At 33.5% G+C, this 24482-nt stretch overlaps 1 protein-coding gene across 4 annotated transcripts in view; it reads left to right on the top strand.

The window, feature by feature from the left end:
• The first annotated feature begins 8102 nt into the window (after positions 1 to 8102).
• The window catches only part of LOC143047903 (proline-rich protein 5-like), a 19697-nt gene continuing 3317 nt past the window's right edge, over positions 8103 to 24482 (top strand). Inside the window, exons 1-7 of one of the 4 annotated variants that reach the window (XM_076221244.1) lie at positions 8103 to 8927; positions 18568 to 18702; positions 19040 to 19120; positions 20119 to 20167; positions 20771 to 20828; positions 21157 to 21248; positions 22887 to 22968. In XM_076221244.1, the coding sequence (XP_076077359.1) occupies positions 8884 to 8927; positions 18568 to 18702; positions 19040 to 19120; positions 20119 to 20167; positions 20771 to 20828; positions 21157 to 21248; positions 22887 to 22968 (541 nt within the window). In that variant the 5' untranslated portion in view covers positions 8103 to 8883. The other 3 variants (XM_076221246.1, XM_076221245.1, XM_076221243.1) reach the window with 3 other exon arrangements.

Raw genomic sequence — 24482 nt, 5'->3', positions numbered from 1 at the left:
TATCTTCTTTTTTATATGCAAACCAAAGAGTGATGGAAATCTGCTGAGCACCACAAAATGCATGAATGTGTGGTATTCTTTATCATTATTTTGATTTCAAAAAAGAACATGATGGATCCAAGTCTATTTTTGAGATTTACGGACCGTTTTGGCTGCTGTGGAACCTAACAGACACTGAATGGAAATCTTACTTATGTTTTATAGATATTGCAAAGGAAATTTAAATATCAAATATAAGCTCCAAATTATGTCTCCAGCATATACATAAAGAGAACGCTATGTTGGAGTTTCTTGTGGATGAACAAATATTTACTAAAAAATAAAAAGAGTATGATAGTTAGATAACTTTTCAGAAATGTTGTCTGTTTGATTGATAGAAAATCGCATAAAAATCGATAAAGCAAATACTATAATTTTTTCATTCATCAAAAATATAATTTATGCTGACAAGAAATACTTTCTAAGAACAAAAGTCCGTGCTTTTAATTAGATCTATAATATCGGGTGTAAAAAACAGAAAATTGTCTTTTGATAATGAAAAAAAAATGTTTGGACTTTAACGGTGCTTTTTTGTGGACTTTAGCGGAACTTGTTGTTGTGGACTTTAACGGTGTTTTCTTGTGGACTTTAGCGGAGGTCATTTTGTGGACTTTAGCGGAAATTTTGTGGACTTTAGCGTCGTTGTGGACTTTAGCGGAAAATTGTTGTGGACTTTAGCGGTGTTGTGGACTTTAGAGGAATTGTGGAGTTTAACGGTGCCACAGAGCGCATATGAATAAATTAGGGAAATAATCCTATAGATAGTGCCGCTATCGATAATAAATGTAACCCAAATCTTTTTTGAACCAGTTCCAAAACAGATGGACAAGGAATTTCTGGATCTAGCTTAAAGTCTAGCTTAATCTAGCTAACACGATATTTAGTGAAAAGATAAGTCTAACGTAAAGGGAAATAACATGAACAATCCACTCAGTGTTTGATAGATTAGCTTATGACCTCAATAAAAAAAAAAACCACCTAGATAGTTATAGTCTTAAATAATTTACTGTAAACATATGTTATATTTGATGACATCTTGTTATTTATTATAAATGTGTCTGGGTGTTTCATAATAAATCTTGCAAACGTTGAACCACACAAGGAACGTATGAAACAAATGAAAACAACACGTTAAATTATTTCATGTGTCCAAATATGAAGCATTTCACATGAAAAGAAGAATGTAGATCATCCACAGAAAAAACATTCACAAATCTATTAAATCAAACTCCACATTTTTGTTTAAGATTTACTTTAATCGGAGTATCTTGGTGCAAGTATAGATGTATGAACTTCAATTTACCAAAAATAACAAGTGCATTTTGCTGAGATGCATATTGGCATGCACTTTGTGTAAATACAGTTTTTTTGTTAGTTTTTGGTTGTGATGGTCAGTTTATTCAGCAGATGATTTTAGCCTCGATGCGATTTATTGGTTAACATATGGTAAGGACACCTTTCAACTGTAGAGCTCTACATGCAGGTTTCATTTGGCTATTTATGTCTTTGGAATGCTTTCTCATTGACATAAGTTCGTTTTATTTATCTGTAACCGACTGGTTCTTATATACAAAATTATGTGATTGATGGCGATGGCGCTCTTTGCTTCAAAACCAGTATGAATGTACGCACGCCGTTAACCCGTTAAGCATCACATAAATTCAGGACAACAGTAGTCCTAATGGGTTGATATATCATTGTAACATCTCTGCTGCAATTGTCATGTGTATTGATTGGAACTTCGCGTTGCTGGCTTCAAGCTGATTCTATACAATGCTAATACCGTATTTATCCAGGATTTATAAATACATTTGTACATGCATAATATCTACTTAACAAGGAACTGACACATTTGTCGTCCTAACCATGTTTATTCAGCAGTAATTATCTTAAAAGAAGAATCTTTTTCATAACTACGTTTAAATAGTTTAATGATTTCATATGCTGTATTGATAAATAGCAAAAAAAAAAAATAAGATTTAAAAAAAGACGAAAAACAAAGAACTGCATAAAATTAAAATATTTGAAAGCAACGAGATAATTATTTTTGTTTATTGTTCGAAATTGAAAAATAGCTTTAATGAAAATAAGTATATACTTTATTTACTTAATGCTCGTTTTGCTACATGTATTTGTTTATTCACACTGGCTAAAGGTAATAGGCCTGTCGTGTTGAAATCTTAAAAAACATGTTTAACTCGCCCATTTTTGAGCCTATATCAAGTCAGAAACATCTGGCCCTTGTTAGTTTTGTATGTTTATTTCAATTTTGCATCATTTATGTTTCGGACTTTAGTGTGACGTCCATTTGCGTTAAAATGTTATACTTTTTTTGTTTAGAGGCCAACTGTAGCCAGCTTCTGCATGCGTTTTTCTCGATTTGTTGAAGATCTAGACCAATAGACAACTTTCGAGTTCGATGCATTTCCGTCAAAAACTCTGGTTTTAGTGAACATCATTCGTGCGTTTAGGGGCATCGTCACTTCCCTTTCAAAGTTGAGCGAGTGGTTGGACAATTATAATACTATATTGCGCGATTTATTCGACAAACTAAATTCTCATAATTAACAATCAGCACTGCTGTCATTAGGGAATTGTGATTAAGTACTTACAAAACCAAAATTATTTCTAGTTTATCCTGCGCAATGACGATCACTTACACGCTTGATGAACGTTAATAGTGCAGGGATATAGGCGACCCCCTCTATCTGGTAAATGACGTCACAAAGGCGCGCCTAATTGACGAGTTTTTTTTTTTTTTTATCGTTGACGGATGAACTCGAAAGTGGTCTATTGGTGGCTTTGTGCTGTTTTCTGCTGTTTTGTCAGGTGGTTGTCTCTTTGACACATTACCGTTTCCATATTCACATTTATCTAGCACATCAGAGACGTACTATGTAGTTTATATTTGTCACAACACCTCAAATTTTTAATAAAACTCTATGTGTCAAAGCGACACGAATGGCCCCGTCCCAAAAAGTTGAAAAATCTGCAATTTGAATAACACATGTGGACACAAACATGATGGTAGCCTCACATATCTAAAGTCAGCTCAAAATCTGGAGGCGTATAGAAAAAAAGTCTGTATAACTGTGATTTTCAACAATTTATCAAAGTCCAAAGCCCATAATTTTGGCAAAAATTAGTCGAGCGGAACAAAACTTAAACTTGATCACTAAGTCATCATTGTTAACTCACATACCAAAAATCAGCCCAATATCTGAAGGAATTTAGAAAAAACGTCCGTATAACTGTGATTTTCAACAATTTATCAAAGTCCAAAGCCCGTAATACCGAAAAAAATTAGCGGAGCAAGACGAAACTTAAACTTGATCTTTAACATATCATGGTTAACTCACATACCAAAAATCAGCCTAATATCTGAAGGCGTTTAGAAAAAAACTCCGTATAACTGTGATTTTGAACAATTTACCAAAGTCCAAAGCCCGTAATTTCGACAAAAATTAGCGGAGCGGAACGAAACTTAAACTTGAACTGTAACACATCATGGTTAACTCACATACAAAAAATCAGCCAAATATCTGAAGGCGTTTAGAAAAAAACTCCGTATAATGATTTGTTGCGGAATGACGGAATTTCGGAATTACGGAATTACGGAATAACGGAATTTCGGACAAGGGTAAAACTACACGGCACCGAAAACTTCGTTGCGGGACCTAAAAATGTTTATACTAATACCGAGTCTTTGTGACTCTGCAATTAAAAAAAAATGTTGAATTGTTCGATTCTCTCAAACAAATGTGATGTTCTTACTTCATCAATGAGATAAATTTATACCGTACTGCTATTAAAACATGTTACATCACTCATCATACGGTCATCACTCAAAATAATATTCACATGAACATCTCTGCACCATTTATTTTTAGGCGAGATATTTTGGGTAAGGCTGTCAGTCATTCCATACCAGATTTTTATCTCAAAATGAGGCTTTTTTATATAAATATTTAACTGCAATAATTTTTGGACCATATTAATCAGTTTTACGGTTAGTGATAGCGGCGACAAAGACAAAATTGCAAATACGAAATTGATGGCGTTTAAAATTTGTGGAAACCTGAAATATGCATTACCTGATACATTCATTCTCCTTTATTATTTCTTTAGTTGAGGGAGTCTAACGGTGAGTTTATATTTCTCATATCCTCAATATTAGGCTTGGCAGCAGTTTCTTCAAAGCTCTCAGTTCGAAAAAGACGTCTATATTTAATTCCACGCTGAAATTTTTACATACACGAGTGTGAAACAACGGTAATAATATTAACGGTACCAATTTTCCTGCACCAGATGCGCATTTCGACAATACATGTTGTCTGCTCTATGGCCGGGTTGTTGTCTCTTTCGCACATTCCCCATTTTCATTCTCATTTTTACTCTTCAGTGATGCTCGTGGCCAAACTATTTTAAATCCAAAGCTTATAAAAAAGGTTAAGAGCTATAATCCAAAAGGTCCAAAAAGTAAAGCCAAATCCGTGAAAGGAATCAGCGCTTTGCATAACTTTTGCGTGACATTACCGTGATTAATAAAGTTTGAACAACTTGACCTTGCTGAAAGATTTTTTTAGATAAAATGAGCCAAGATCTACATCCTCATTTTTTCAGTCATCTTTTTTCAGAAAAGCCTTGCGCCCAAATTAATCAAATAATGCGTTTGTGTTGATAGCAAACCGGGTGTCGGAGATGGGTAGACTTCTCACCGTGACATCTCCAAAATGCCTCTTCGTCAAATTTTTAGAATGTCGATCCATTAAAACTATTGATTTTTGTAATTTTATAAAAGTTAATCACCGTGCATATATACATGTGAAATTAAATTATTGACATTGTGTCATTAAGATTCTTACTGAATTGAAAAATACATTTTGAAGTACAATGTTCCTTTTATTCAATTAACATACACCAGAGATATGCAATACAATATGGTACATTGTTTAATATGTCTCTGCATACACTTATAGTTAATAACCACATAAAGTAATTATTGTAGTTTCATAATGGCATTAATTATTTACGCATAAACATTCCATACATTTGGACCACAAATATGCTTCTGATTTTAACAGCTTGGTGCTGTGATGATACACCACAGTCCAAGTTTAGGTATGGGGTTTGACCAGCATATTGCACCGTGTCAAAATCCTTATGGTCCTTTCTCAGCTTAAGACCATATAATATAGTGGAATAAATTGGTTTCTATCTGTCATATTTGTTCTTTGTTTATTGTTTTGTAGAAGAACACAACTAAATCATCACCCATGGCTCTTTGTGTTAAGTTCCTTTATTTCAACCATTGATAGCTCTTTTATCTTCAATTCAAATCAAGTGAAAGTGATTGCTAGTCTCAGCATTCAGTCTTTAACCATAGACATGGTCGACAGTAGTTTATGGCTCTATAATAATTCCACTTCTATTGTACCTATGAGTGCATCCAATCCGTATTTCTTTAGAGAGGTGTGTTTAGTATATTTTCCTAAACCATAAATACTCACATTATCATGTATTAATAATTTTACCATATTTATACAACAAAAGTCTCTTGAGACCAAAAAAAGACGCACTATAATCAATGACTGACTATACATGTGTGTCAAAAAAGTTTTATTTATGTAGAAAAATAAACATAACCTTATTATTTGCATTTGTAAATCAATAACTTAAGAAATCCTACTTGCAGAGTTAACAACAATATTTTTGCATTATATAGGACTTTAAAACTCAGTCAGTTATTTACCTAGATATTAAGTTCATTTGAAACAAAAATCCAAAGTAATCCGGCATGGCCAAGCATACTCAAATTTAAATGTTATCATTGTTATGTCAAGTAACTTAGATATGAATGATTTTGAATGTGTTATAAAACAACTCTAGATTTAACAAACCGAGTGGGGCTAAATTGCCTGTCTGTCAGTCCGTCCGTGCTTCAGTTTGGTCAGCAAATTATGTCGTCACACATTTCTAACAACTACTGTACAGAAGGACTTAATACTTGGTCCGAAGCGTGACCGTGATTAATTCATTTCGGATAAGTCGGTAACTATTTCCTGTTCGCCAATTATTTGAATGCACTTGATATTCTTGATCAAATCTTTACCAAAAGCCACAAAAGGATATGTCATGATCGTTGGTATGCAGCTTAAAAGTGATGCGCTTTCGGGGTCTGGCAGATACCTTTTTACTGTTTTCCTATGTACAGTGAATTACGAATACGAATATGCTTAGTAAAACGAACCGCTTATTCTTGTTGACATTTAAAGTAAGATCATTTCTGTAATACATCTAAGAGTATATGAAAATCTGATGTATTTTTTCGGAGTAAGTTTATAGCAATTTGCACCTACATGTTTTTGAATTAAATTAAATTGTTACATAACTGTTTGCTTTTCAATTCCAACCTATTAATCGTGTTCAGTTGTGAAGTATATGGTAATATTTGGATTCAATAAACGTTTTATTACCATAGAAACAGATGCAATAATCCAAAAATTACATTGAGATCAGTATTAACTTCTATCATGTATGTCCAATTTACATCGTTTTATATGGAAATGATATCTGGCTGGGGACGAATCTAAATAAAAAAATATGTTAACGTGAAACAATTCCTATTTCATGTAACAATTATGTTTGTTGTTTTATGTTCTGTATACGGGGCGCCGAATGGGACTCTTGTGGTTTTGTACAAAATTCAATTCTGTCATAACAAAATCATTTTTGTCTTACAAAACTATGTGATACAGACTTGTTTTATGAGAACTTCAATTTTGTGATTTCATTGCAAATATAAACTTATTAGCATACAAAATTGACTTTTGTTACCTGATATGGAAATTGAAACACAAAAGTCAATTGTGTGAGACAAAATTCAATTTTGTGAGACAAAATTGACTTTTTTGTGGGACAAAATTGATTTTTTGTGAGACAAAATTGACTTTTTTGTTAGACAAAATTGACTTTTGTGAGACAAAATTGAATTTTGTGAATTGACTTTTGTGAGACAAAATTGACTAATTGTCTTTTGTCAGACAAAATTCAAATTTGTCAATTTTGTCTCACAAAAGTCAATTTTGTCTCACAAATGTCAATTTTGTCTCACAAAAGTCAATTTTGTCTAACAAAAGTCAATTTTGTCTCAGAAAAGTCAATTTTGTCTCACAAAAGTCGATTTTGTATGCAAATTAGTTCACAGAATTCAAACTAAACTAATTTTCCTACAAAATTGACTTTTGTCGCCCAATTTTCAAATTAGGTAACAAAAGTAAAGTCTGTGCTACAAAAATGAATTTTGTCATGACAAAAGTAGCTTTTGTCCACTGAAAGATAATTTTGTATGACAAAATTTTAAATTTGTAGTATGCTACAAATTTTGTTAATCTGAACTCATTTTTGTTGAACAAAACTCACTTTTGTCCGTACAAAATTGAATTTCGAGTACAAAACTTCAAGAGTCCCATTCGGCGCCCCGTACTGTATACGTATCACAAACTAATGGGGTTTAATGTGTAATACGTTAGAGTGAAGTTTAATTTGTTTACTGCTTTTCTAATCTTGAGGCAATTGTAAGATTGACAAATTGTATGATCTCGTCTATTGATGAAGAACGTATAATGATCTTTTAAAAGCCATTTGGGTGTTTTTTTTTGTATTGTCAGATTGCTGTTCCATTGTTAATACTCACCTCACATATATCCAAACATGTAACGTTTTCTATTCGGACATTTGTTGATGGAAAACATCTTACGCTCTATTTTCATATATAATTGTAAAGTTTAATCATGTTTTGGGGTTGTAGCTGTCACGGTGTGGTTAAATCTACATTAATTAAAAGTATTTTTCCAAGATAACATTCAAATTAATAAACTGCTATTTCTAAAGTATTTACTTACTTGATATTGATTCATATAAAAGTTCAAGATAACTTTATAAAGTATAATAGAGTGAACAATATATTTACATATATATATCACTAATTAGGATGTAACTATATAGAACCTGGTAGGAAATATATGCGTTTATTTCACAGCCAATATGACTACGTGAAGGATGAAATTGTTATTTACTAAATTTGCATGAATTCACTAATTACAAAGTTTACAAAGAGTTCGAGACAGAAATAGTATACTGAATAGTTCATATTTTTAAGATGGCAATTAGTTTTAATCATGGAAATCGAACAGGTGTCATCGAGTTCTACGTGATCAAATGATAGCAACGTTGAATTATTAAACACGGACATATTGCTTGACCGACTGGACATAAGTAATTGGACTAAAAACCACTTATAGATTCCAGTTACAGTTCGTGGATTTGGTGGTCATTCGATATATACATTGACCTGTTGACTTTGCTGTACATGTTAAGTCCTACCGATCTGTCAGCATTACAATTATAAACCATAAACGGATGGAACAATTATAGTTTATCTGTACGTTATCTGTAAGCGATGCCTTGGAGTCATGCAATTCAATTCCTATTTATTCAGCAGAATTGATGGGAGTTCAAGATTAACTATAATTAAAATTGATTACGTTATGGAATATGGTTTTTATACTTAACAGAACATGTTCTAAATATAAATATGGTACATTGTAATTGTTTTACACGGACATTACCCCTGAGGCAAATTTGATGACAGGTTGGACAACACTTCTATTTTAAAGTTACATTTAATTTTCTTCTAACAGTGACATACTCCTCTGGGGCTAACTTTCCAGTAAACCATATCTATTGGTTTAACACCGATTTGCAATTATAGATCTCAGACTTCAGTAATAAGCAAAAAGTAAATATTTTGACAGAAAATGATGTAAAAAGTGGAAGTGCATAATGTCGTTTTTACCTGGAGGTCAAAGGGTATCTACCATGAAAAGGTAAACACATTAGCAGTATTTTAGTATAGTTAGTGGCGACATTCATTATTCTATAAATGGTAAAAGTTACATGCTTTCTTTCTTGTTTTGTTGTTGTTTAAGTACATTTTACGAAGATGTAATTCGTCTATTTATTTTTACTCATTGCTGCGTTACATTATATACGTGTGTTACTGTAAGATAAGCACAATAGGCATAGACAAAATCAAACACTATCCTGATTTTCTTTTATGTCAACAGTCTTGCTTTACTAAAACCAAAACTACTACCGCTGTATCTGAGCGCTGTATACATGGTATAGGAGTGTGTCACAATTAAATAAAACTAATTAAGGTGGTACCTAACACTTTTTTTAATTTGGCTCGTTTAATTTTCTTAATATTTTGACAAATTATTTACTTTGACCCTTTGACAAAAATATAAAAATTTCAAAAAATTTGAACCAACCGTTTAATCAGAAAAATTACACTGGTTATATAGCAGTTTGACAGACACTTATTTTGACCATTGAGAAGCTTGATATTTCCTTATGAACACAATGTCATTAAAACATTCTGCTGATTTTACAGAGTTATCTCCCTGTAGTCTTAGGTACCACCTTAAACTTTCAGATCATTTGTAATGCAGTAACGAGTTTTTTTTTACCAACTTGTATGGTATTTTTATTGGTTTGAATTTATTATTCTTCTCTACTCAAGATAACACATATGTATATGCTGTAAATAGTTATCAAAAGTACCAGGATTATAATGTTATACGCCAGACGCGCGTTTCGTCTACATAAGACTCATCAGTGACGCTCAGATAAAAATAGTTAAAAAGCCAAACAAATACAAAGTTGAAGAGCATTGAGGACCCAAAATTCCAAAAAGTTGTGCCAAATACGGCTAAGGTAATCTACTCCTGGGGTAAGAAAATCCTTAGTTTTTCGAAAAATTCAAAGTTTTTATACAGAAAATTTATAAAAATGACCATATAATTGATATTCATGATAACACCGAAGTGCTGACTACTGGGCTGGTGATACCCTCGGGGACGAAACGTTCACCAGCAGTGGCATGGACCCAGTGGTGTAAATAGTTATCAAAAGTACCAGGATTATAATTTTATACGCCAGACGCGCGTTTCGTCTACATAAGACTCATCAGTGACGCTCAGATCAAAATAGTTAAAAAGCCAAACAAATACAAAGTTGAAGAGCATTGAGGACCCAAAATTCCAAAAAGTTGTGCCAAATACGGCTAAGGTAATCTACTACTGGGGTAAGAAAATCCTTAGTTTTTCGAAAAATTCAAACATGTTATCTGGTGAAATACGTTTACAATCCAGCTTCGTTCTTAAATTTTGCTATAATTCTGTTTCTACAACTCTACTGGAAGATGCAATATTTGATACTTTTCCATGGATCCATTGAGTAAATAAATGTTTTATACAATATATAGCTCGCTTAATTGGGGTGGGCATACACACTGTGCAATTCCAAGGATACTAATTAAGTAAAGTGTAAAACAACCACATTCAAGCACACCAGATACAAAGAATTATGAATATCAGTATAATACAACACATATTAATTTAACAATGTTTATTTCGCATATTAATCTTTATTATTCATTTGAAGTTAACGAACATTTCATCCAGCTGATTACCTTCTGGGGGGTCTCGTGGAAGCAGGCTCGCCTTGGGTGTAAACAGTTGTATGCTCGAGTCCCGGCCGGGTCAAAGTAAAGACTTGAAAATTGGTATTTACTACTATAATTCTGCTATACATGCAGCATTTAGGAGTAAGTGCAAAGACTGATCGAGTGAGAATAAAGTGTACAGGAAGGGTAACATGTCTTTACTGTAGACTGTTTCCTTTTGACATAGAATGTCCATGCAAAAACTCGTCTCAGATTTTTTGTCTGGAACAAAGAAGGGTTTTTATTCATATCACATTATACTGTGAATTTGCATTTAATTTGCTACTGGACCTGAAACTGTCAGTCATCTATCAATTTGTTGTTGTCTACGTTTACCTATATTAATAGTCATCGTTCTGACAAATGTACTTTACTGATTGTAAATATATATAGTGTACGATGTTATTTTGGTACTTCCTTTTATTGTTCATCTTCATGAATTCATACTATGTAAAACAACCGTTCACTATATTATTATAATAGACTGTTAAAACACCGTAGCCTTTCACGCTAGCCAAACTTATCGCAATTATTATAATTTTTGCTTTCAATACTTGTTAACTGCTCTAAGTTTTTAGCCTTGCAAACGTTTTGATACCTGCACTACTGATGCGTCTGTAAACAAAACGCCTGTCTGGCATATTAAATTATGTGCCTGGCATCTTTGATTCGTTTTAACATAAGTATTATAGATATATTTGTTCAGCTTATTTACTTATAAACTAAAGATCAACAAAGTTTGTTACAATAAACTCATCATAGATACCAGGACTAAATTTTGTATATTCGCCGACGCGCGTTTCGTCTACAAAAGACTCATCAGTGACTATCGAATCCAAAAAAGTTAAAAGGCCCAAATAAAGTTCGAAGTTGAAGAGCATTGAGGACCAAAATCCCTAAACATTTTGCCAAACCAAGCTAAGGTAACCTATGCCTGAGGTGAAAAAGCCTTAGTATTTTAAAAATTCAAAATTTTGTAAACAGTTAATTTATAAATATAACCATATCAATGATAATTCATGTCAGCACAAAAAGTGCTGACTACTGGGCTGGTGATACCCTCGGGGAAATAAATCTCCACCATCAGTGGCATCGACCCAGTGGTTGAAAAAAAATTCATCATAGATACCAGGACTAAATTTTGTATATACGCCGACGCGCGTTTCGTGTACAAAATTTGGCCATGAACTTGAATAGAAGTGTAACATCTTTGACAAGCAGGAAGCTATGACACTTTATAAACTTTCAAAATTGGACTATTTCACATGATACCAGGAAACAAACAAAATAGTAAAACGTATAACCAGTCCATATTTTGAAGATTATAGTTGAATATTTTTAAAAAATATTTTGGAAATAATCATCTTCTTAGAAATGAAGATATTTTGTTTGTACATGAGCGAAATATATGCCGTTTGGCATTCACGACGATCATGGCACAAAGTCAAAGCGTTTATAGTCATATTTCTATGTTTAAAATATGTTAAAGAGACGTTATGACTCCTTCCCACAAAAAAAAACAAAACAAAACAAGGGGCCCTTTATAGCTTGATGTTCGGTCTGAGACAAGGATCCGTTTTCAAGACCGTACTTTCACCTTCGGATAACGTTGATAGTTGTGACTTGGATGGAGAGTTGTCTCATTGGCACTCATACCAAATCGTTTATCTATATCTATCAGCACGAGATCTGAACGATTACTTTACTACTAGTATATATCTTTCTCTATTTTGAAGGACCATTTTAGCTACTCTACCAACATCTTACATGAATATAAGTCCAATATATTTTGTTTCATTCAAACGTGTCCATTTGCTCAAACTTTAAATTTGAATTCATGGAAATTACTTTGACTCAGTGCTCTATCTGCGCAATTTTCAAGTAGGGCATATACAGTTTTTCTTTAACACCATATGCCCATTTTGATTAAAATTTTGCAATCATCGCCTTTAAGCGATACTATCCTACTAACCCCCACTAGTTTTAAAACAACACAACATTTTCTTGAAAAAATATAATCAAGAAAACATTTATAAGAATCTAGATTTTTCTATTTCATTATTTTAAGACAGTCTGAGGAACTTGTATATTGTCGACTGAAATTGTTTTAAACAACATATGTGATTAAAACAACTATTTGGTAACGGTGGACACGTTTGTGGGTTTTTAAAATATGGACACGATTAGGCGTTCATAAAAAGGACACGTTCTGACGTCCATTACCAACTAGACATGTTTGGGAATCCAGAGTTGACATATGAGTACGTTTGGTTGGATGGACACGTTTCTGAGTGTTACATGGTTTTTTTTAATCGGTCTTAAATATAAAAAAAAACTATATTCAAATGGGTCGTCCGTGGTTTTCTCGAGTGTGGAAGGTTATTGTTCGATCCCAGGCTGGGTCAATCAAAATAATATGTTAAAATCCTGGCTAAACGTGTCAGTCAAATATTTTTTTAAAACAACTTTAATATGCACATCTTATTGATGTTGTTGTCCTGAAATGCGTGTAATATTAGCCCCTGGACGTTAAACACAATGTAACTCATCATCATCATTATCATCATCTGAACAAACTATTCAAACTGTTTTGGTCGTAAATCGTCTGAAATTTTGTGAAACGTGGGCCAGCTGGGAGATATTGGCTCATGAATAAACCTCTAGTTTCTTGTATATCCGGATTCAGTATCAATTAAGAGTACTATATTGACGTAGGAAAATACCTGTAAAATTTAAAATATAAAAATAAACGGAAGTCAAAACAAGAAGATTGATATTATGTACATAATTAATGATATGTACTACCTTTCAAATACACCTTCCAATACACAACTCGTAGTCTGCCCTTAAGAACAACTTTGTACATTCTTGACGGTGAGTGCAAATAACATTTTGTTTACAACTAAATTTAATGGGTGTGGTTCTTTGCATTTATTAAAATAAGCGACAATTATTTCAAGTGTTATCCTTTGTAGATTTGCTGCTTGATGCATTTTCATTGTAACTTTTGTTAATCATGTTATTTGTATTTCAACATTTCAGTTTGTTGATCTATTGACAACACGGAAGTCCTCAGAATACCCATGATATAAACTTAGTCTCAGCCTATGTTTCTTTGATATATATTTATTTTTTCATTTATTATTAACGAATACGCTTTTATTTTAGTTTTAATTTTAAATTTGATCTACACAAACGGGTTGCAATGTTGATAACCCCCCTTTTTTTCTATAAAATATCAAATATTTAGACCTAAACATAGGCTCAATTTTGTATCCCATCTGACATCAGTCGTAATCATCAGCAACATTTTCAAAAAGAAAAAAACAGCAGTATCTTGTATGTTGCATGTACCAGATTTTTGTGTGTAAAATTATGATTGACATGTGTTTTTGACTTGTGTAGGTTTTATATTTGAATAATTTAAATTTATGATTAATATGTTCCTCTTGTAGGTCCATGATTGATTTTATAAAACAGAAGATTTGTCAATTAAACTGGTGAACTTGTTACTCTTTTTGATTTTTAAAATCTTTAAATACTGATATATTTATACGTACAAAGACACGACAACGTAGCATTTGTAAATGTAAATGCGCGTCTTCACGTTGCTATACACCACGCGAAGTGTACAAAGATTTCACCGTTACCATCATTGATAGTGGATTCATTGAACAATATATACATCTTTACTGGCATACACTGTTCGTTACAGTCTATTTTTCTTTTACATTGCTTGGTAAGCTGAGATAAATTAAATGTACAATTACCTTTATTGATGGAAGACATTACATAAGGCAGCAACCATTTGATTTTCTGGGGGGGGGGGGGGGGGGGGGGGCTATGGTTTTTTTTTCTGTACAAACTTTTTTTTTCGCCTGCGGCGAAAAACAATCTATTTTTTTCGCGACAAGTCGAAAACAATTTTTTTCTTTCAATTTTAGCATTACATATAGTGGCAGCTGAGAGTGAAACAAACAATTTTTTTTTCTCAGAATCAAAAACAAATTATTTTTTTCTCCAAAAACTGGAAACAAACTTTTTTTTCCAAAAAAAACCATAGCCCCCCCCAGAAAATCAAATGGTTGTTGCCTAACTGAAACAAAATGAAAATAGCACTTAATCAATATCATGCGTCCGATGAGCTTTTCTTTATGCCCGCGTCACACTGTCCCGATTTTTATATACGATGGACACCCGAATGCTAAAATTGTAAGTTCGTACGAAGTTGGTCCCGATCTCGTTAAAATATCAAAAAGTGACCGAAGCAAGTACGATGAATAACGAAGTCTATACGATGGTGCCGAAATTGTATACGATAGCAAAAGATGGACATACGAAGATTAACCGAAGACGGGTATTTAAGCCTCATATCTCAGCCGTAGCCTACACGATGGATCACGAAGGCTACACGGTGGATTACGAAGGCTACACGATGGATTACTATGATGGCGCGATGGCCATACGATGTCTAAAAAATACGAACAGAATTTCGACAACATATCGTTTCTGTACAAGTCTGCCATGCATGGCGGGTAATCGATCTTTTTGTCTAATTCTTATAAAACTTAGTTTATTATCCCCTCGCCTACTACATGTAAGTTGCATGTAGATAAAATTGTTATGGACACTCTAGAACCAAAATGCTCACAACTTGGTATGGTGTTACTCGTTAAGAATATCTAAAGCGCTATTGACTTTAAAGTTCAAAGGTCAAGGTCACAGTGGCAGTTGTAATACAAGGCAATATCACCCTTGTGGACACTCTAAAACCAATATGCTTCAAAAGATTTTAACTACATTTGGTATATTGTTCCTCCTTGTAATGATCTGACATTTTTTACGTTCAAGGCGAAAGGTCAAGGTCATGCAGATGGACTTGTTTTTTCTCCTTGAAATAGCATAATTCACAGGAAATTGGTTGCTCATTTTTTTACCTGCTGGTTCTAAAGACAATATTAAAGGTATTTCCAGTTACTAAATGTTTTGGTTGATTTCTAAAAAAATAGTTTATGTATCAAATATGCATATTCAATTTACCATTTTCTGCATGTGTCATATACAAATATAGTGTCCATATTTGTCCCCAATATGATACATACGAGGGGATGCCACGCTCGGCACTGCCTTGTTTGAACTGTAAAATGTGTGCACTAGTCTGAATAATTACCCATAATTATGCCCATGTTTACTGATCTATCTTAAAGGTAAGGTAATGGGTTCGTTGATCCCTTTCATTCAAAAAGAGCTCTTTCCAGGAGAATATCACAATAATATAGACAAAAGGAAGGATGTGGGGAAAGCAACAAAGGCGGCAAAATATGACATATAGAAAACAAAATGGTTATGGAGTAAACATTCGTGTGACAACAACTCACACGATACATAAAAAATCAGAATAATGAATAAAAAGTTGGTTTCCCTATATACGTGTACCTGCAGTGTTGGTGTACGAGGCGCGTTTATTTAAAGGAACCCCAGCATGTAATGATATGAAACAATCCAGATGGAAAAGGCCTGAACATATCGCTCTTATCATAACTAACGTTTTTGTCTTTTCGTGTTGTTGTTGTGAATAGAAGAAATTGAATATGTTCCGACATTGTCTAATATAAATTAAACTCTAAATTCTTTGTCACCTTTAATTATGTTACTTGATATAAAAAATTGACAAAAAATAATATTTCACTTGGAAAAGTAAATCCTGAGCCTATAATAGCTGCTCTTCTTGTTCCATTTGAATTAATAGAAACAACGCTGTCGCCTTTCTTGTTCTCATAGAATCATATGATATGAGCTCCATGTTTTGTGAACGTCTTTCTTAACTGTGGTATTGGACTGACCAGTGCATATCGCGCATGGCACTTTAAATGTATTTTAGCGCGAAAATTAACTTACATTTAGCTGTTTTTTTTGCCGTCGTAGTTCCATCTTGTCGCCTTCGTACTTTTATACGATGGCAACACGACGGGATTACGAGGTCTTCACGAAGTCGTGTTGCCATCGTAAGACCTTCGGGTACCTTCGTGATTCATTCGTGTAGACATCGTAATGTCAAAACTGCCCGATGGAAACGATTGAAACACGAATGCAATACGATGTGAAAAGATGCATTCCCGGTGACATTACGATATTGAGGATGGTGATACGAACTCAATACGAACCCTCAACATCGGGCGCACCTTCGGGGATTTTTTAACATGTTAAAAAATTTAGAACCCTTCCCGAAGTTGTCCCCGAAGGCTAGAAAAAGTGGCCGATGGTTAAAGATGGTTAAAGATGGCACTACGAATAGCCCGATCTGGATACGACCAGCCCCGATTTTGAAAATTTCCATTATCGTGTTGCCATCGGCGTAAAAATCGGGACAGTGTGACGCGGGCATTATCACGAACACTAAAACCCAAATATTTGAAAGCCAAGGATGGAAAAGTATCAAAATACGTGACGAGCTAAATGATCAAATGGAACTTAGCAAAATTCAAATTTTACGACGGTAACCTTTCCAGCAGAAGTTTCAGTTGGAACATGAAGTTTCATAATATCTCTTTTATCAACGGGTAATTTACTAATGATATGTTATAATAATACATGTATGTATATCTATACAAATCAAAATTAGCACCTTATAAAATGTATGAGTTCGAAGCGCTGTTCTGACTTTACTTTTAAATTATTAGGAACTGTATCGACCCAGTGCCAAAATGTCCTTCATAAGTAACGCACAAAACCCATCCCAAAAAGAATTGCCAAGTTTTTCATTACCCTTTTGTTTGTCTGTAATTTTTAGTTTTTATACTAAGTTTAATATATCTAATCATATTTTATTCAGTTTTTTTACACAATAATAACACATTTAGAAAGGCGTAAAACAAAAAATCACGTCAAAACCCACGGAAATTAGGCTTGTGTTCCCGCTTTGCCGGTATCATATGTAGTCTCGTTATTTTCTGGATGAAATTGTCTTATAAAACTGAATGAATAAATCCAAGGTCACCACCCCCATGTTACAATAGTTTAACTTTATCACATTATAGATATGTACATAAATAAACAGGAAAACACCGCAATTGTTCTCTGGATGTTCGCTCTCTGTACCGGAAGTTGTGATATCGTCTGATAAACAAAGTTATTGTTTACATAAGAAATATTTATTAAATATTTAACAAATTCAACGAACTGAAAATGAATGACCTAACCCACTCAAAACAATATTGTTCACAGTAAGTACATCACACATGCATCTACATACACATAGAAGAGACAAGGAAATAACAATAAAATATTGAAGTTTCATAGGGAGATTATTTCAATCATAAGAAAAATGAGTTTGAAAAGGGATTTGCTGATTAAAAACATCAGGGATAGGCGATTTCGCAGTGTGTAAGTCTCTTTATATGCATTTTTGTTTTCTTGGATGCATTTTGCAGATCTGCTTTGTGATTGCATAATAATACGTACTCTAAATTTATATTCCCAGGCTTATTTTTTAAATTTGTTAACAAGCATGAACAAAATCAGCAACTACAATGTAACAGATGCTTTTCGGACGAAATGTTTAAACTTCACTATACAGTAGTTGCAGAAAATTACAGAATAAAGTCTGTATGCAATCACATCATCATTATAGTTTTCATTTTTTTGACGTTCTTAAAATTTAACACAGAAAAGTGCTTCGGACATACTAACTTTATAACGTGCTATTTTCATAATTTACTCAATAACATTCTTCTGGTTTAGAGCATTCCAGCTGTTGCTTTCGATCTAACTCACGATCTCATTATCTAGTAAGGGATCATCGGTATGGATGCGATTCTGCAAATTGCAAATTGAATCAGAGTTGTTAAACATGAAAGACAAACATAGATGATAATATCTTGACATAGTCTAATGCTCTTCTAGTACGCATCTGCACTTGAATGTCTCATGTATATTATTTGAACAATTTTTATTTTCAGACACAGTCTTGCAAATATTGCGGATGCGTGGAAAGGATACACAGTTGGTGGAAGACGTGGGTCCACCTTAAGTACGATACGCATGTCTGCCGGAAATGCACTTGATTGTGCTGCCAGACACGAGTCTTTAGAATGGTAAGTATATTTTTTTTATATTTGAATATGTGTACAATATACCAGTCAAGTACAATTTTTTTTTATACAAGTTTGTTCAATAATTCATCCAGGTTCACCATTTTATCATACAATGTATCTTAACCGACATTTTTCTCTCCGGTATTTAATATTAATTAGAAGCTATATGTCCTGATTTTATTTGCTTGTATCAAGAAAATAAATTCCTATAGTTTCAAAATTTTGTCGCAGTCTTCCTTGTCGAACGTTTATGTTTGCATAGAGCTGAATTAAATTGATTGTATATTTTTGGTCGCTTTATATAATGCAATATTTTAAGTTAACTTTTAAACTGCAGCATTCAGATCGCCATTATACAGATGTTCCAAAAGAAGAAGTTACAGGAAGGCGAACTTTATACATTACAAGAACATGTCAGGTATAATAACACTAGAGTAAAAAAAAATCCAACAGTTTGTCTACGACTACAACTTTAATTCCATTAAAATGTTCAAAGTGGTTGTAATTGGCATCAATAACACCAATAACGAACAGTAGTACCGATATTAAGTATGAGACATTTCATTCAAATGGTCGCAAAGGAGTTGCGTTCTCAATACTATATAAAAGTCAAAGTCGAAAGTAAAAAATTGAGGAACCAAAATGCCTGCATACATTTGTGTAATGTAATCAATTACTGATGGTTAACAATCCTGCTAATTTAATAGTTTTCTGTCAAACGGTCTCCGAGTAAGGTGTTATTGTCATACTGCGAAAAAATGTTAAAATTCCCATTAGTCATTTAAAAATCGAAATTTTAAATCGAAAGTGTCGGGTCTACTGCATTAGATGGCGCCATAACTTATGTAAAATGGTCAAATTAAAATGACGTATAGCACGGTCACGACAATATGACGACAATAAGTTCTACTTGGATGTATGGTTGTCTCATTGGCACTCGTGCCACATCTTTCTATATCTACCAAGTATTAAATCTTTCTTTTATATATACTCTGCGAATAGGCAAATTTCAGGGGTTGGATAGAAAGGACGGACAGACGGAGACCATTGCAACAGTGCAAGTATATTCCCCGCAGTGTACGCGCGGATGGCTAAGGATACCGGAGCTCACTAAGATGTTCCGTAAATGTAATATCTTTTTGTTGTGTTAGTACACTTATAAAAGTGGAGACTGGATGCCTTTGACACATACACCAGCCTTCAGACTATGTATTTGCTATACGTCAATGAACGATCAATTAATTACACAGCCAATTTAAAAACTGAACAAATTGTTAGATCGTTTAATGTAAAATAAAAAGTTTAAATACAGTTCCCTTTTAACTTAATTTATTGATTGTTCTGAAATTGTTTGTGCCGCAGACTTGAGAAGGGAATTCATTCCAATAATTATATTTACAATTGCATCTTTTACAGAGAGCTTGTGAAAACTGAAGCTGGTCCATTGATTTATGATTATTTCAAGGTAATAAGTTGTATGTGTTATATACTTTTAGTTTAATTAATGTTTTTATACAAATGGCAATACTGTACTCAAACAAGTTTTAATGAGTACAACAATACTGTACTCAAACAAGTTTTAATGAGTACAGTTACAGATCAGAAATGTACAGACAAAATTCGTCAATAATGTAAACAAATATTTAAAAAATGAAGGCGGACAATACCAAGGAAACATTCAAAACTCATAAGTAGAAGAAAAACTAAAAACGGCATAACACAAAACAAAAAGCAACGAAAAATATAGGAAAGTAAGGACTGAGCAACACGAACCTCACAAACTAACAATACAAGACGGGGAACCCAACTGCAAAGGTAAGAATAAAAAAATAATTATTTGTGCTCCACATGTAAAACCCGTTATGTTGTTCGTGCATGTAAACATGCGGCGATGAGTCTCACTCGTCGTGTCATAATCCACGGAAAAGAGAACGGGATTATGGTTACGACAATTGGGATATATCTAAACCAACTCGTGATGGCGTTCGTAAAACGTTCGAAGAGATGACAAAAAAACTATAAAAATTGAAATAATGGTTTTATAGAAATATTTTATATTTTCTTTTAGGATAAATTGTTGAAGAAAGGAATGGTCATTCTACGTGAATATATGAAAAACGATTTAGGTAAGGATGTCAGTCGTGTACAGATGTTATAGTTTAAACCTAGATTCTTTGGTACACCAAACAGGGCATGGATGCATGAACACCGGAAGTAAGTTGTATCGATTCCTGTTGCATTGTTCGAAATCTGAATGAATATCTCATACGAGTATAAAGAAAATGAGTTTGGTCAGTAGTTTGGTTAATTTTTACCAAAAGCATTTGATTGAACTTTTATTATATTCTGTATTGTAGAATGTTTTTTGCAAAACTGTGTTTGGGAGTCTTTATTGCCTATGTTGTAAAAACCCTTTTCTTATATTAATAGTATTTTTCTTTTCTTTTGATATAGGTTCCATTCTTTTGAAGAAAATAAGTGATCAATGGAATTACTTTTACACAGAAATATTGCCAACGATACAAGCAATGTTATATCAACTTCCGGTTAGTACATAACAAGTCAATACTTAATAACAAAACATTACAAAACGTACATTTTGTTTGACGTGTAAGAAGATGAAGATTGAAAAAAAAGTAAAATCACAAAAATACTGAACTCAGAGGAAAATCAAATGACTAAACACATCGAAAACGAATGGACAACAACTGTCATATTCCTGACTTGGTACAGGCATTTTCAAATGTAGAAAATGGTGGATTTAACCTGGTTTTATAGCGCTAAACCTCTCACTTTGTACGACAGTCTCATCAAATTCCATTATATTTACAATGATGTGTGAACTAAACAGACATAATAGATAAAATAGTCAAAATATGGGTACAGCAGTCATCATCGTGTTACAATTTTAAAAGAAACAATTTCGCGTGTCTGACGTCAGAACATTTATACGTCACACATTTTTGTCGTTCAATGTTTATACAAACAATTTTAAAAATTTCACATGGGCAATGTTAGCATACAGGGTTAAAAAATCAAAAGTATGTAAGAATTAGTTACAGAAATAGACCGAGATTTAAAATAGTCCAAAAGTTCTATAGAATTTATAAGAATCCACAAATGGTTCATTCCACTACGTGATTAAATAATTTTGACGTTTGTGGTTCCACGTATTTTCTAATTTATAAATAAAATATAACATAATGACATATTATAGATCAATAACATACTGAAAAAAATAGCGTAATAAATAGACAGTAATGGCGTTTAGCAAAAGTTGAAATTACCAAGGAACACACAAGATTCATGGTCATATCCGACACAAACATATAAAAAATACCACTTAATAGTCATAAAAATGACCATGTGTAAGTAAGCATAGTCCGTGCAATTCTGTTTTGATGCACTGATGAGTCAAGGAACACAAAAGATTCATGGTCATATCCGACACAAACATATAAAAAATACCACTTAATAGTCATAAAAATGACCATGTGTAAGTAAGCATAGTCCGTGCAATCCTGTTTTGATGCACTGATGAGTCTTATGTAGACGAAACGCGCGTCTGGGCGTATTAAATAATAATCCTGGTACCTTTGATAACTATTTACACCACTGGGTCGATGCCACTACTGGTGGACGTTTCGTCCCCGGGGGTATTACGTCCAGTAGTCAGCACTTCGGTGTTGACATGAATATCAATTATTTTAATAAATTTGCTGTTGTCAAAACTTTAGTTTTTTCGAAATACGAAGTATTTACTTATCCCAGGAATAGATTACCTTAGTCGTAATTGGCACAACTTTTTGGAATTTCGGGTCCTCAATGATCTTCAATTTTGTACTTGTTTGGCTTTACAACTATTTTGATCTGATCGTCACTGATGAGTGTTGTGTAGAAGAAACGCGCGTCTGGCGTATTAACTTATAATCCTGGTACCTTTGATAACTATTAAATATTGTAAATCTAAAACTGAAATGACTAATAATGGCAAAATAACAATAGATAGCTACATTGTATTAATCTGCAAGTTGGAACTTTTCTAAACCAAGAAGTAAGGCAAAGCAGAATAATCAGAACAAACGTTTTATTGGACATAACTGTAAGAATCTTTACTATTTGTCTGTTATTTGTTTATAAAGGAGGTCTTAAATGCAATTAAAATGACATTGTTTTTTTTTCAGGTAAAAGTTGGCGATAAATCAGTTCGACAAGTGACACTACTTAGTTTTCGTGATATTGTTGTATTGAAAGTAGGGACAGAAGGTAATTAGATATTCGTTCGCTAATGTTTTGGTATAAAACAAGCTGCAGATATATTTTAGAATATGTTAAATAAAGTTACATACATACTACAAAATCCGTTTGATTGACTCAGATATTACATAACATTATTACAATGTCAGACTAATTAAATTGATGTTAGAATCCATCTTGATATGCTTTAACGTGTGAGTTCTAAAGTTCATCCTTGTTCACTTTCCAGAATGTGTCAAGATGTAAGTCAACTATAAGTAACTTTTATTACTTATCATATCCATGTATATGTTGAAAAAATATCATGTAAAAATCCGTTTTGACTTTCTCCCGATAATACGATTAAAAAAAAGACGTATATACTTGATCTCGATCGAATTTGCTTACCTAAAATACAGTGTTTTCACTGCTCAGCTGTTTTCATAATCAGGTGGATCCTTTCTCCTCGACTGTTTAGCGTTATCCTCGAGAATCTTCTGGGGGTGCACCGACTGAGTTGATCAGGCTCAGCCAGGAACCAGCTAATATTCCACTACTCTTCTCTCAGCCTCCATACCCAACCAGAAGCTTTCTCTGCCTGTCTCCCAACTATACCTAGCAAAAATCTTCCTACAGGTCCAGTAGGTCATAGGAATCCCTAAGCTCCCCAAAACATTTGAGAACAAAGCCTATACAGCCAACCTCCATTGGAAAATACCATGTTCTCGATTTTTCCTCTTGTATGTCTGTTACCAATTCCTGGTACTCCACAAGCCTTCTCTCATGGGCTTCTTTCAAGCTTGTTTCCCATGGCACTGTTGGTTCTTCAAGAATGACCTGTCTTCTTATTCAGGACCACAGCACAATGTCTGATCGGAGGGTTGTTGTTAAATTCTCTTTTGGGAAGGTGGTATTTCCCTCAACGTCGGCTTGCTGTTGCTAGGATACCGCTGGCTTTGCTGTATGTGTTTCTGAAGGACTCTCCACCTCCTTTGATGAAGTTGATGAACGTTAGCTTCTGCTCTATCTGAGTCTTCCTCTCCTCTGTGTGTTCATGATTGCTGATATCTTTCGACGGACCTGGTCATTGCGCCATATATATCTAACATTCTTCAGAGCTGTCCTACAAGACGACAAAAACATGTTCTAGGTTTGCTGGCTTACGACACAACTTACAACAAGGGTCTTTAATCAGTTTCCACATTGTAAGGTTTGTGGACGTTGATAGTACGTCGTATACTAATCTTAGTAGGAAGATTATCTTCTGCCCGTCCATTATTCACATCTCATGCCAACTGATCTTTCTTGGTCTTGCCAATTCCCATTTGATAGTAATGCGTGCAACTGCTGCAATCGCTTATAAAGTATAGTACACCTCAAATGTATCCCCTCTCACCAAAACATTTAGATATCCAAATATATGCAATTGTTCTGATATATTGATCATTCGAAATTTGTGACAGTTCTACGATATACAAATAACATGCTAAGTACTTTAGAATTGACGGCTATTCATTCAAATCTTTCCTGACGCGATATCGAGC

The sequence above is a fragment of the Mytilus galloprovincialis genome, chromosome 10 (assembly GCF_965363235.1).
Source record: "Mytilus galloprovincialis chromosome 10, xbMytGall1.hap1.1, whole genome shotgun sequence".
In the NCBI taxonomy this organism is placed as follows: Eukaryota; Metazoa; Mollusca; class Bivalvia; order Mytilida; family Mytilidae; genus Mytilus; species Mytilus galloprovincialis.
This window is presented reverse-complemented; position numbering and strand designations above follow the sequence as displayed.